This window comes from Passer montanus, unplaced genomic scaffold, assembly GCF_014805655.1.
Source record: "Passer montanus isolate IOZ18808 unplaced genomic scaffold, ASM1480565v1 scaffold133, whole genome shotgun sequence".
Classification (NCBI taxonomy): Eukaryota; Metazoa; Chordata; class Aves; order Passeriformes; family Passeridae; genus Passer; species Passer montanus.
Genome location: NW_024360166.1, coordinates 325,192 through 338,173, shown reverse-complemented (window position 1 = coordinate 338,173; position 12,982 = coordinate 325,192). Strand labels below are relative to the sequence as shown.

At 54.9% G+C, this 12,982-nt stretch overlaps 1 protein-coding gene across 1 annotated transcript; it reads right to left on the bottom strand.

Moving 5' to 3' along the window:
* Positions 1-1,036: 1,036 nt before the first annotated feature.
* On the bottom strand, positions 1,037-3,663 carry TLX3 (T cell leukemia homeobox 3). The gene is made up of 3 exons (XM_039699450.1): positions 3,180-3,663; positions 2,553-2,796; positions 1,037-2,005 (listed from the first exon to the last, which is right to left on the bottom strand). Exons 1-3 carry the CDS (start codon positions 3,607-3,609, stop codon positions 1,795-1,797), a joined length of 885 nt encoding a protein of 294 aa, XP_039555384.1. The 5' UTR covers positions 3,610-3,663; the 3' UTR covers positions 1,037-1,794.
* Positions 3,664-12,982: the final 9,319 nt, after the last annotated feature.

Below are 12,982 nucleotides of genomic sequence, written 5' to 3'. Positions count from 1 at the left end.
CAGCTTAGGCTGCACATTCTGGCTGGTGAATGGCACCTGTCGGGCCCAGCACCACCATCCTGGTGTGGCTGGATTTGGCCCTGCCGTGGGCCCTCCACAGCCTGCCCCCGACAAACCAAATCGACCGGAGCCCGTGCCCTGGTGCCGCTGAGGAAAGAATCAGTTAGGGAAATTATTTTCTCCATCCCTCGTCCTGCATGGCTGCCTGGCCCTTAAGTGCCCTGCGCCGCATCCGCGTCCGGGACCGGCAAGCCCGGGAACGGCGTTACACTCCTGCAGCCTCCCGCTGACCGGGGCCGGGATGCGGCCGAGGCAGCGGCAGAGGCCCCCTCCCGCGAACGCGGCCACGGGAGCGCCGGCTCCTGCCCATGGCCGGGGAAAACCCGCCTGGTCGCGGCTGCTTTCTAAAAGTGTCCGTTTTGCAGCATCCCCCGTTGTTGGAGGCCAGAGCACCCGAACCCGAGAACTACGGGAGGTTGTTCTTAAAAATTCCCCTGCACAACGGTGCTGGGGGCGAGCACCGGAGCCTCGGCCGCAGCCACCGCCGTCCCGCTGCCGGCGCGTTGCGCGCAGAAAAGGCAGCAAAACGAAATCCACCGGGCTCCGCCGGCGGGCGCGGCGGGACCGCGTAGCTGATGGGGAGAAATTACCGGGGACCGGCATCAGCGTCTGCTCCGGGGGGCGACGGCCCCACACACCCCCGCCCGGCCACCCCTCGGTCCCACGCGGCGCTGCCGACGGTATCCCAAAGCCGGGATCGCTGCCGGCCGCTTCCCCCCGCAGCGGCGGAGAGAGCGGCAGCACCGCGCACAACCGCGCCGGCCCCGCCGCAGCCCCGCTCCGACTCCGCCCGCCGTCCCGGCTCCACTCCCCGGTCCTCTGCCGCCCCCATTTCGGCTTCTCTCCTCCGTGCCAGCCGAGGCTCTGCAGCGGCCGCCGGCCACCGCCCGGTCCGCAGCGCCCGGCCCGGCGGGCTCGGCTCGGCTCTCCCCGGCGCGGCGGCAGGCAGAGAGCGGAGAGACATTTGTAAAGAAAACGTTTATTTACACGTCTCGGCAAGTACAAAGTATTATACATGGTCTGTGTCAACCCCAAATCTTCTTTATTATGAAACATAAGGCGCTTTCTCGAGAGCCGGTGGCGCAGGGAGCGAGCGCTGTTTCGGGGCGCTAAAGCTCATCGGCTGGGAAGGTGAGGACAGAACGGCGTGTGGTGCCTGGAAGGAGCCCTTATTACTACGGTGAATAGATTACAGCTGACATTAACTTCACCTGGGACAGATGGGAGCTACCGCTTTTCAGTTTAATAGGGTTTCCGAAGCTAATGAGTCATCACCGGCTCCACCGAGTCCCCTCCGCTAAGTGATAGGGAGGTATTTTTTCTTTACACTATCCTCAGAACAGGAAAAAAAATAGCCTTTTGTTCCAAAGCCAACACAAAATACCTATGTTCGGATTTCGATATAAATAATCGAGGTTTTATATAATTCCATATTAATAGTGCCCAAAATCTCGATGCATAAATAAATTAAAGTATTAACACTTCTTACAAAAAGTGACATATTTCCCTTCCTAGTGGAACATCGACACAAATATACAAGCGGCTCCTCTCCGCGCCGACCTCGGGGAAGCGGCTCCGGGCCCGGCTCTGGTCGGACCCGATCCCGGTGTCAGCCCCGCTGGCGCCACTCGCCGCCCCGCCACCCGCCCCGTCGGGGGAGCCGCGGCCCCGGGGCAGGGGGAGCCGCCGGCCGTGCTCCGCGGGCCAGTCCGCTGCGTGCTCCGTCTGCCGGGCTCAGACGAGGGAGGTGACCGGGGGGATCTTGGCGCTCTCCTCCTCCCAGGGCTGCAGGTTCTGCAGCGCGAACAGCGACGAGTTGTGCAGGCACAGCGGGTCTGGCTGGATCGACTCGTTCAGCGACTTCTGGAAGGCGTCGTGCTGCAGCTGCAGCATCAGCCGGCTCGCCTGCTGCCGCTCGGCCTCCCGCTCCTCCGCCGTCTGCCGCCTGCCGGGGGACACGCTCAGCCCGCGCCCGGACACGGGGCACGCTCCGCCCGGGACTCCGCGGGGAGCGGCCGGCCCGGGCTCGGGAACAGGCAGGGCGGCCGGCGCGTCCTTCGGGGCCAGGCACCGCCGGGCGGGCGGCCACCGCTTGACCGCCAGCGGAGGGACTGTGGGCGGCGGGAAGAGCCTGGAAACCCGCCGTTTCCCGGTAATCCCGTTTCCAAATATTCCCCCCTTTTCTCCCAACATTCCCTCGATTTTTGTTTTTTCAAATTGTTTCCCCCTTTCTTCAAAAAATTCCCTGTTATTTCGAAGAATCCCTCGTTTTTTACTAACAATTCCCCGTTTTCCGAATGGGGGACTATTGAAAAAGAAATATATAAAACCAATAATAATTATGGTAGTATAATAATAAAAATTCGCCCCTAACGGTTTGCCTGCCAGGATCTGGCAAGGGGGGCGATCCCGGCCGGAGCGGGACTCGCGGGGCGGGGGGCGCCGCCGGGGGCAGCGGCAGGACGGGGCGGTTCCGGGGGCACGGGACTCACCGCCACTTGGTGCGCCGGTTCTGGAACCAGGTCTTCACCTGGGCGTCCGTCATCTTGAGGGACTTGGCGAGGGCAGCGCGCTCGGCCGAGGCCAGATACTTCTGCCGATGGAAGCGCTTCTCCAGCTCGCAGATCTGCACCCGGGAGAAGGATGTTCGCGGTTTCTTGCGCTTCGGCGGAGTCCGGTTCTGGTAGGGATGTCCGATCCGCCGTGTCACCGTGAAGGGCGTCAGTGCCGCCGCCGCTGCCCGGGGGGGAAGGACAGGGGTCAGCCCCGCGCCCGCACGGTGCCGGCCGCCCCCCCGGGGCCGCCGCTCTGCCCGCCGGCCGCCCGCGCCCCGCCGGCTCCCGGAGGGACCGCGGCTCCCCGGGGTCCCGCTTCCACCTCTCGTCGAAGAGCTGCGGAGATGACCGGGGCCCGGCCGCCCCCCAGGGCGCCCCGCGCTATCCACGCCGTGAGGAGAGCGATTTTTCGGCTCGCTGCGAGCGCAGGGGAGGGAGGCATCCAGCGGCCGGCTTTGCTTTTATTCTTACTCGCATTACTGTTATTATTTCGTTTTATATTTTTTATCGGCCCTTCCGTTCGTTGTCGGGAGCCGGCTCGCGCGCTCCGCCCCGGCGCCTTACCTGTGAACCTGTCCTTGACGAAGCGCCTGCTGCTCTCCATCCAGGGGAAGTTGAGGCTGCCCAGGCTGGGCACGGCAGGCATGGCCGGGATGGCGCTGGAGATGGGCGGCGGCACGGCCCCGGGGATGGGCCTGTGCGCCGGCACCCGGATCACGCCGGCCGGGGCCAGGCTGAGGTTCACACTGTACGATCCCGAGTCCTCGAAGGGCGCGGCGATGGCCGGGAAGGGGGCCGGCAGGGCCGGGTAGGGCGCACCGCCGCGGCCGCCGGGGCCGCCCAGGAAGGTCGCGCCGTCGGGGCCCCGGGGGGGCGGCGGGGGAGCGCTGTCCTGCTCGGGGCTGTTGAGGATCTGGTCGATGCCGAAGCTGATGGGCTCGTGCTGGTGCTGGCCCTGCGCCGGCCCCGGCGGGTCCATCCTCGGCGGGTCCATGCTCCGCCACCGCCGCCCTCGCGCCGCTGTGGAGGCGCCGCCGCTCGCGCTGCGCTCGCGGCNCGGGCCCCGACGGCCCGAAGCCATCCCGCGAGGCGGGACTCGGTCCCCGCAGCCCGCGGCTGCCCGAGCCCCTTGTTCCGACGGCAGCGCGGAGCGGCGGGCCGAGGCCGTGCCCGTGGCCGGCCTGGGGGGCGGCCGGGGCCCCACGGGGCGAGATTCCGTTTGGGGTTAATTCACAGAGCCCGGCGCGGCTGCCGAGCGCGTTGGCAGCCGGTCCCTGACGGCCGAACGGGACTCAAGGCGCTAACAATTAAATAACGCTCGGTGCATTTACTTAGTTCCGTCTTATAAAGGGAAATGAAAACAGGGAATAGAATTTCCCTGTTAATAGAATGTAATGGCATTTGATCAGCACCTGGCAGGGCGAGCCCGGGATGCCGGAGCGGTGACAGGAAGGACTTGATTAGTTTTTAAACCTTAGTATTCAATTACCGCAACGTTCCCGATCGTTTCGCCGGCAGCGGCGGCGAGCGGGACGGAGCTGCCGGGCCCAGCGCCGCGCTCGGAGCCGCCGGCGGCACCTGCGGGCCCCGCTCCCGCGGCTCTGCTCCCGCGGCGGCCCCCGGCAGAAGCGGGGCCTTTTTGGAGACGCCCGTGCTCCGCAAGGGCCGCGGTCCGAGTAGGCTCCGGCCCCGACGGGGTCCGACGGCGCCGCATCCCGGCCCCGGCCGTCGAGAGTGTTTCCCCGGCTCACGGCACAGAGGGACACCGGCCCCGCCTTGCCCGGCGACCATTAACGTGAGCAGTAAACGCCCACCCTCCTGCGGGACCCCCGTGCCACCCCCGGCCCCGGGCACCCTAATCGGATTGTCCCCGCTCCCCGCAGCGCAGCTAATGCGATTGAGGCGGTCCCGCAAGCTGGTGCGGGGCCCGCACAGCCCCGCCGGACAGGCCGCGGGCGCGGCGCCCTCGGGGCCCCGCTCCGGGCGGCCCGCAGGGGCGGGCGGGAGGCGACGGGGCGGGGGCAAAAGGGAAAAGGAGAGGGGGAAAAAAGGAAATTAAAAAAAAAGAAAAAGGAAGAAAAAGAAAGGAAGAAAAAAAAAAAAAAGAAGGCAACCGGGGGAGGATAAATAAATAAATAAATAAATAAATAAAGTGCCACCCAGTCCTGGATCAGGGCAGGCTTTGTTAGAGAAAATTGCAGCTCGATCTGCATAATGGGAGCTCGGGCTGCCCAAGGCGATCTTTTTATTGCGTGTGTGTCTGCTGTTATCAATTTTGTGAACGATTTCACAGGGAGCCTGGCAGACTTGAGCTGGAATAATATGCAAAGATGAGCTTTGAATAATGAATGATGTGCTTTTAAACCAATTCCAAAGTGTCTGTGATAGTACAATATGAAAAGGGGTGGTAAGTAATAGTATATTTAAAAGGCACTAGTATGTTTTTATTACTATATTTAAAAAGATATCTATATTATTTTTGTGAAATGGATAATATATCACAGAGTCTTTGATAATCAGCTAAACAATACATTTTTCTTTGGGAAAACTCTCCTGGTTTTACACAGTTAAATGTAGAGTATCAGCGTACAGCTCTGTAACGCTCAGCTACCTTATTAAATATTAACTCTATTTTAATATTAGCTTTTAAATTTAATATGTTGACGTTCTGTAGTTTTACTTTAATTATGTTTTATAATTAATAACCCCGGACGTATGGTATCCTTAAATGCAGCTCTCCCGCAGCCGCTCCGTCTCCCTCGCCCCTCTGCGGGCGGGGGGCGCGCAGAGCCGCGCAGAGCCCGCGCAGCCCCGCAGAACTCCGAAAATCGCCGCACAGCCCCGCGGCTCCTTCCGACCCAAAGTCTGCTGGCGCTGTGCCCGTGCGGCGCTCCTTGGCCCGTGCCGGGCTCCCCTCCCGGCCCCGCCGGCGCGGCCCCCGCTGCGACCCCGGCAGTGCCAGGGCCGGGCGAGGCAGTGCTGGTGCGGGACTGGAAGTGCCCACCTAACCCCGGCTACGCTGCACCCCACCGGGCAGCCGGAGCCAGCTCGGGGCCGGCTGCACCGGCCGCAGAGAGGCCGCGGGACCCCCGGGCAGGCGCGGGGCACCAGCGGCCGGGCAGCTTCCCGGCACAGCGAGGTAAGAGACTGCACGCCCAGCTGGGCTCCGGCCAGGCCCCAGCCATGGCACAGCACGGCATGGCTGGCCTTGGCACGGCATGGCACGGCCTTTGCATGCAGTGGCACAGAATAGCACAGCACAGCCCATGGCCTTTGCCTGCCATGGCACCGTGAGGCACAGCATGCCAGGAGCCCAGCCTGGGAGTGCCAGCCATGGGCAGGCAGCTGCAGGTGCCTCTGACCCTCTAACCCTAACCGTGCCTCTTGCACACGGGCAGCAAGGGCTGGGCAGCACCAGGGGACAGTGCCGGGCAGCACCGGGGGGACCGTGCTGGACAGCACCAGGGGACAGTGCCGGACAGCACCGGGGGACAGTGCCGGACAGCACCGGGGGACAGTGCTGGACAGCACCGGGGGACAGTGCTGGACAGCACCGGGGGACAGTGCTGGACAGCACCGGGGGACAGTGCTGGACAGCACCGGGGGACAGTGCTGGATGGCACCAGGGGACAGTGCCGGATGGCACCGGAGGGACAGTGCTGGATAGGACCAGCAGGAAGCCACCGGACCACGCAGGCAGGAGAGGGTTGGGAAGGGAGAGTTCTGGAGGTATGTGGGAAGGCTGCTGTGGCACTGTCATTCCCTGTGAAATTCTGCTTTCAGAATTTCAGTGATATTGTGCAGGTATTAACTGAGATGTGGAGCCAAGTGCATGATGCTGGCAGAGAGGAACACAGTGCAGCCCTGTCATGCTGGGGCACAGCTCCCTGGGCCTGTCAGGGACTGTGGCTGAGCCAGCTCTGCCAGGATGCCTGGGCACAGGGACTGACCAGATTCCCAGAGCACTGCTCCCAGTCACCTGCAAAGGTATGGGGGAACAGAGTTAAGCAGGGAGAAAAGCAACTAAAGCTGTGGAAGAGGAGTGACCACCACCCTGGCCCCACTGGGCAGAAGAGTCCCCTATCCAGTCTGTCACTGGGAGTCACTGGGAACAGAGATGTGGCAGCTGTCTCACTCAAGCCTGAAACCCAGAGCTGCTCCCAGGCCTGGCTGCCAGGAGGTGACAAGAAGGGGATTTGCTGCAGCCTTCCATGGTCACTAGCTTTGGTCATGGTGTGCACAGGCATTCCTCAGCCCTAGGAATGTCCTCAGCATCAAAACAATGAGGGCCCTGGAGGGAGGGTGTCCTTGCAGCACCATGTCCTCGCAGGACCCTTATCCTTGCAGGACCTCCACCTGACACCATTCAGCTTTTAAAAAGTGCTTCCTATAGCATGAGATAATCAAACTACGTGATGAGCACTGCAAATAACCCCCTGCACCAGGAAGCAGCAGCAGATGCTGAGATGTTCCTGCTGTATCTTCTGTCCTTGGCAGCTCTCTCAGGCTGGGCAAGACCAGTCCTGTTCTCCACAGCCTTTTCTGCATGGGTATTGCTGCATAAACCTAACATGGTTTGGAGTGATTACACAACTCATGTGGAATTCAGCACAGCAGAGGACACACATTGCTTTTCAGCCATAGCCCTGGAAGCTTCCTGTGCAGCTGGTGGGTGATGCTGGTGCTCATGCTGAAGAGGGACATGTGTGATCTGTGTCCTGGCATGAGCAGGGGAAGGGAAACAGGACAGCCAGGAGCAGCTTATGTGCTGCCTGAACTCTGCCTGTAGCCAGATGTGCCCACATGTGGAGGGCAGTGGCAGGCAAGAGCTGAGGTTTGTGCACCAAAGGGGGATGTGATCCTGACCCTTGTACCTTCTGCAGGGCTCAGTAAGACCCTATGGGTCCTCGTGGTCTGTGATGAGCCCCCCTGGGTGGGACCCACCATGGCCAACAGGCCCCAGGACAGAGCAGAGGCCTGGCTGCCCCATGCCAGTGGTGGAGAGGGACCCTGGGTGCCAGCCTGTGGCTGTGCTGTCATGGGGCAGCACTGGGCTCAGGCACTCAGCTCCTGCTGCTCAGCAGAGCAGACAAAATAACCCCCCTTTTTTTTTTTTTTTGTCAGCTCACAAGGGCTAAATCAGCTGCTTTTTTTCTGAGGGAAGAGCTCCTATGCTGCAGAGCCAAAGGTCATTCCCCTCTGCCCCTTCCTTTGGGTTTGGTGAGCTGTGCCCCTCCTGCCTCCCCTCACCCTACGAAGGCAGAGGGGAGGGCAGGGTTGTGGAGCTCTGCCCTCGGCAGCTTTTTCCCCATCAGAACAAGGGATATTCCCTATGCCCCAAGATGGAGGAGATCAGGACACCTGCCCCATAAGCCCTGCCCAAGGGTCCAGACACAGGCTCCAGTAAAACTCTCTGTCCTCCATGTGGGTGGAAGCAGCTAAGCCCCACTCAGAGCACCAATGCTAACAGGTTCTAAAGCCTCTGACAAATGAACATTCCTTACTGGTTTCAATCCCTGCTCCAAAACACATCTTTGTGGGGTTGGTAACCTTAACTGTGATATTTAAAAAGACAAAACTTTATTTCAGTTCAGAATCCATGCATTGTTCCAGAAATGGCTGAGACTAGGTGAGAAGGAGAGAGTTCAAGGGAGGTGCTGGGGAAGGAGCTACCCTTGAAAGGGCAGAGAGTACAGAGGGTGATGGGCAGATGGGGCTCCATTTCTTTCTGCCACCTCTAATAAAGTCAGGCTGTAGTGAAGCTGACAGGGAACATCCTATTATCGTGGACAAGCCCTGAAAGAGGCAGAGACATCTGGTCTCTGGGATCAGCAGTGCCAGCCCCAGGTGAGGGGGAAGGCAGGGAGGTAACACAGGTTGGGGATAAGCCTGGGGAAGCAGCCGCTTCCTTCCCTCTTTCATTCCTATTTTAAATACCAACACGCAGCTGCTGCCAGGTTTTTATACTAAATATGACTTTTGCTGGGCAAATTACATTAGGATGGATGCCACAGGTATCCATTAAGGTTTATTTATTGTGATACCATTTGTATCTCATGCTTATAAATAACTTATGTTATAGCTTTTGTTTGTAGAAATGTAACTTACATATTTTATTATGCTTTCTGTAAACCTCAAAAAGAATTTTGTCAAAGCAGTGCCTCTTAACAGCAGTCTACACCCTAGTACATAAACCTATACCAGCATTATTTTTTAATATGGTGAGGAAGCGTGTTATCCCGCTGCAGTTTGAGAGATTTGCTGTCATCGTAAACTCGTTGTTCAATAAAACATTAATGAAGCCAAGGAATTACTCTGTAAGGTGTGCATATGCTGGGGCTGAGCTCTTCACAGCCTCCTGTGCAAGCAGGGCCCAGTATCCAAAGTGTGCTCAGCCCAGTGCTGCCCGTGCCTGCCCAGCCAGGGCAGACTCTGGGGCTTTGTTCTGATCACACAGGGACCGACCCCCGCCTGAACCTCAGCAGGCCGTGCCTTGCTCTCCGAGGATACAAAATGCATCAGGGGAGAACCAGCCCTATTTTACAGTTCCCAACTCCCGCATTACCAGGCTCATGTTGGTTCTTGTGAGGAAGTTGCTTGGGCTCTGAGCGGGATCTCCCTTTGACATTTCCCATTCTGTTGTTTCCACTATTTTTAAAGGAGAAAAAACTTCCAAAGCCCTTAAGGCAATTATGTCTTTTCAAAAAATGCATAAGGCATTACACGTGCTCCATGGATTTCTGTAGCCTCCCTGGATTACTGCAATCTCCATGGATTACTGTAATTTCCATGGATTTTAACCTCCATGGATTTCTGTAGCCTCCATGTGTCACTTTACCTCCATGGATTACTCCTCAGGTGCTCAGCCTTCCTGTAGCTCAGAGCCTTTGGCTGAAATACTTTCTCGAGCTGAGCTCAAATGTGAACAGCAAACTCACAAAACACCTTCCTTCCAGCTGTACTTCCTGCCATTATAAAAAGGGGGAAAAAAGTAACAATTGCAAAGAAGAAAACTGGAAAAGCACTATAAGAAATACAGGTGTGAACTTTTTCTCCCTGTTGGCCACAATTAATAATTCCCATTCTTATCTAAGAAATGGTGAAACGTTATTGAATTCACAAATGTCAGCAAACATGATAAATATGTGAAATCTTCTTTTTTCTCCTTAGGTAAATAATGGAAAACCCAACTCAATCCCAAAGCAAATTTGTAATTGCATATAATAGCTTTTCCATATGATACACTGAGTTATGGCTTAAACAGTTCTGATTTTTATTAGGTCTTCTTCAATTCATTTTGCATCTCCCCAGCAGAGTCCCTCTTGCCGAGCACAGGACACCCACTGCTCCCCAGTGTAAGTCTCTTTTTCTGCAGTTTTGGATAAACTTCATTCTTTGTAAAGGGTTTTAACACCTTCATTTTCTTCTGTGGTTCTTTTTTCCCCGTTTCTAAAGATCTGAAAAATGTGTACTTGTGAAATAACATCATTAGTACTTCACTAAGTCTTGTTCCATCATCTCTTATTTCACTCTGTGCAACGTTCAATTTTCTTGCTATACTTGTAGCCTAAAAATTCTTATTTTCAGTCTTGTGGTCCTCATTGTCATTAACTACCTGTGCTGCAAAAAAATATAGAACATTTTGCAGAACATTTTGCAGGAAAATAGTAATTTTATTAATTCAAAAAGGTGTCATATAAAGTTTGTACCAGCTTTCATCTCATTTTCAAACAAATATGTCCTCAAGAGTGAGCTTAGAGGTTTGAACTGATGAGATATTATTTACTATTATGTACAGAACTGAGAATCATTAACTGACACAAATTCAGAAGGAACACATATCCTTTCTTTCTCTGGTTATACACTGTTTTTACACTGTTTCAGTGAGAAAAACCAACAGGATTATAAATTTTGATACAAAAGGCTGAAAACATTCTTCAAAGTAAGGCCGGTTTTCCATTGTTTTCACTGTTATAAATCCTTACACTTAGGCTAGAGATAGAAAAATGCAGAAAATATCTTAACAAAATAGTTTTCACAAGGGCAAAATAATCTCCCTAACAATATAACAGGGTCCTGGCACTTTCCAAGAGGGTTTATCAGTCAGTTCTCTGTTTTCAAAGTCCTTGTCAAATCATATTCATGCCCTTGGGATTGGAGGCCCCTTTGCGGTGCAGAGCTTTGGCCACATCTCTCCAGCATGCTCTGAGTGACCTGGAAAAGCAAGCACCAAACATTTTGTTAAAGGAGACCTGACAGTGGGAGATACATTGTGAGAGGTGGTCAAAATAATAACTATGATGTGTATTAAAGTGAGGGAAAACCAGAGGAAGACTCACCAACAGAATCATCAGGTGCCCTCAAAAGCCAGTTCTGTGACATGTAAGTCTGGGCGTAGCAATGTGTGAAACATTTGAGAGCCAGCAGAGAAATGACTGCAGGCAGAAGCTTTCCCACCTCACGTGGCTCAGAAATGTCCTTCCCCCCCGGCCTGCAGCAAAGGGCTCCTTGGGATGTGCCATGGAGGCCAGCCCCACCTTCCCCCTCGGGACAGATGGCAGAGTCCAGCCTGGCCTGGTGAAAGGCGGAACCAGACCCACCTGGCACAGCACAAACACACAAACTGCAGCAGCTGTGGGCAGGACATGCAATCTGTCTGGGACACGCAATCACCTGAGACTGAAGGACACCCCACAGACTTGCACACAGCCCAAACATGAACCCCTCACCTGGAATGAACAATAACTGCCATTTGTGCCAATCACATCTGTCTATTTGCTCTAGTGACAGGTGCTCCTGCCCACAGCAACAGGGCTGGAACTGGATCATCTTTAAGGTCCCTTCCGACCCAAACCATTCTGTGATTCTATTTTTTCAAAACCCAAACACCAAAACAATCTCCAAAACCCACACAGAAATGATCTAAAGTACCAGATGTGTCTGCGCTCCACATTTACAGTTTTTCAGATGTTCTTTGTCTGTTGCCTCCACAGCTCTTTGCTGTGATTGTGTCAGGCCTTGCTGGCTCACAACAGCCAAGCTAATAAAGTCTCCCCAAAACAGCTCCTGAGGGCTCCTTCCTGCACAGGACTGTGGGGACAGGTGCCTGCAAACTGATGGGATCTCAGCAAAGGTCTCTTTGCTGGATCAGAGGCAATAATCCTGCCTGCCCCCACTGCACGGCGATGTCTGGCAGCAGTGTGGTGAGCTGGGCCTTGTGTGGAGGTACAGGATGCAATTAGCAAGTTATTCTTTATTCTATTCCTAATTTTTAATGTTTGTGCTTATTTTCTTTCTAATGGAAATTGATTTGTAGTTAAAAGGAGCCTCCTGCTTCACAGAAAAACTAACAGCCACCAGGGCTGGGGTGAAGTGGGACCAGCAGTGGGTGCTGGCCTCTAAACCTGTACCAATACACCCTGGAGAGGGGGCAGCAGCAACCTCGAGTACTTTTCAAGCCTTTTCAGGGTGGTGCCAGCTTGGGCCATCTGCTCTGGGCTCTTGGGAAGCTTAGTCATCTGCATCACTTCCTGTATTTCTATTCCCATCATATTCTGGCACAGATATAGGCTACTTAAAGCAGAACTTTTTAGCACCTCACAAGAATGTTGGTTTAGCTTAGAAATATGAAAGAGGAGGGGACTGTAGTGCTGCCCACCAACCTCTAGCACAGCCAAGCAAGTCAAATAACCCTGCTCAGCCTTTATTACATTGGCTGTGTCAGTCACAGCCTCAGTCATGGCCCTGAGCATCAGCACATCCCTGGGATAAGCAGTTATACTGACAATTATTCAGAGGAGAATGAACCATTCTGATGAACCTGTGCCCATGTACCTGGCAAGGTTCCTGAGCAGTCTGATATTGCACTCCAGAGGAATATTGCCTGTATTCCAAAAATTTCAGGTGTGTAACAACAGAACTTATTAAAGGCAGGCTGAGAATCAGCTTTTAGTATGCAAAATATAGTAGACTTTTGAAGTTAATGTAACTTGTAGGTTGTCACACAGAGTATCAGAAAGCACAGAAGTTTGGGATTTGTTTGTCAGATTAAAAAAAAAAAGCCTTTAAAAGTTTTAAACCTGTTTAAATCTTAAACAAATCCCAAATTAAACATACATCATTATCATCAAAATTACAGTTGTCCTGTACATAGGCAAAAATATGGGATGGTGAAAGAAAATGTAATAAAACTGTAACACTAAGGCTAAGCCCTGACAACTTCACAGTTGTGGAGGGTGTTTTTGCTTTAATGTCTCCTTAGCAAATTTCATGCCTCCCAGGACAGTTCCTCTCACACCACTAACACTCTCTGTCACCAGCAGCACTGGGAGCAGAGGCAGCAGCTGATCACAGCTGGGTCCTGGAAC

Excerpts from the sequence above, each read along its gene's own strand:
- TLX3 (XM_039699450.1), bottom strand. The coding sequence starts at position 3,609 with ATGGACCCGCCGAGGATGGACCCGCCGGGGCCGGCGCAGGGCCAGCAC. Across the intron at positions 2,797-3,179 it reads CGTCAAGGACAGGTTCACAG|CGGCGGCGGCACTGACGCCC; the intron begins GTAAGGCGCCGG and ends CCCCCCGGGCAG. Across the intron at positions 2,006-2,552 it reads AACCGGCGCACCAAGTGGCG|GCGGCAGACGGCGGAGGAGC; the intron begins GTGAGTCCCGTG and ends GTCCCCCGGCAG.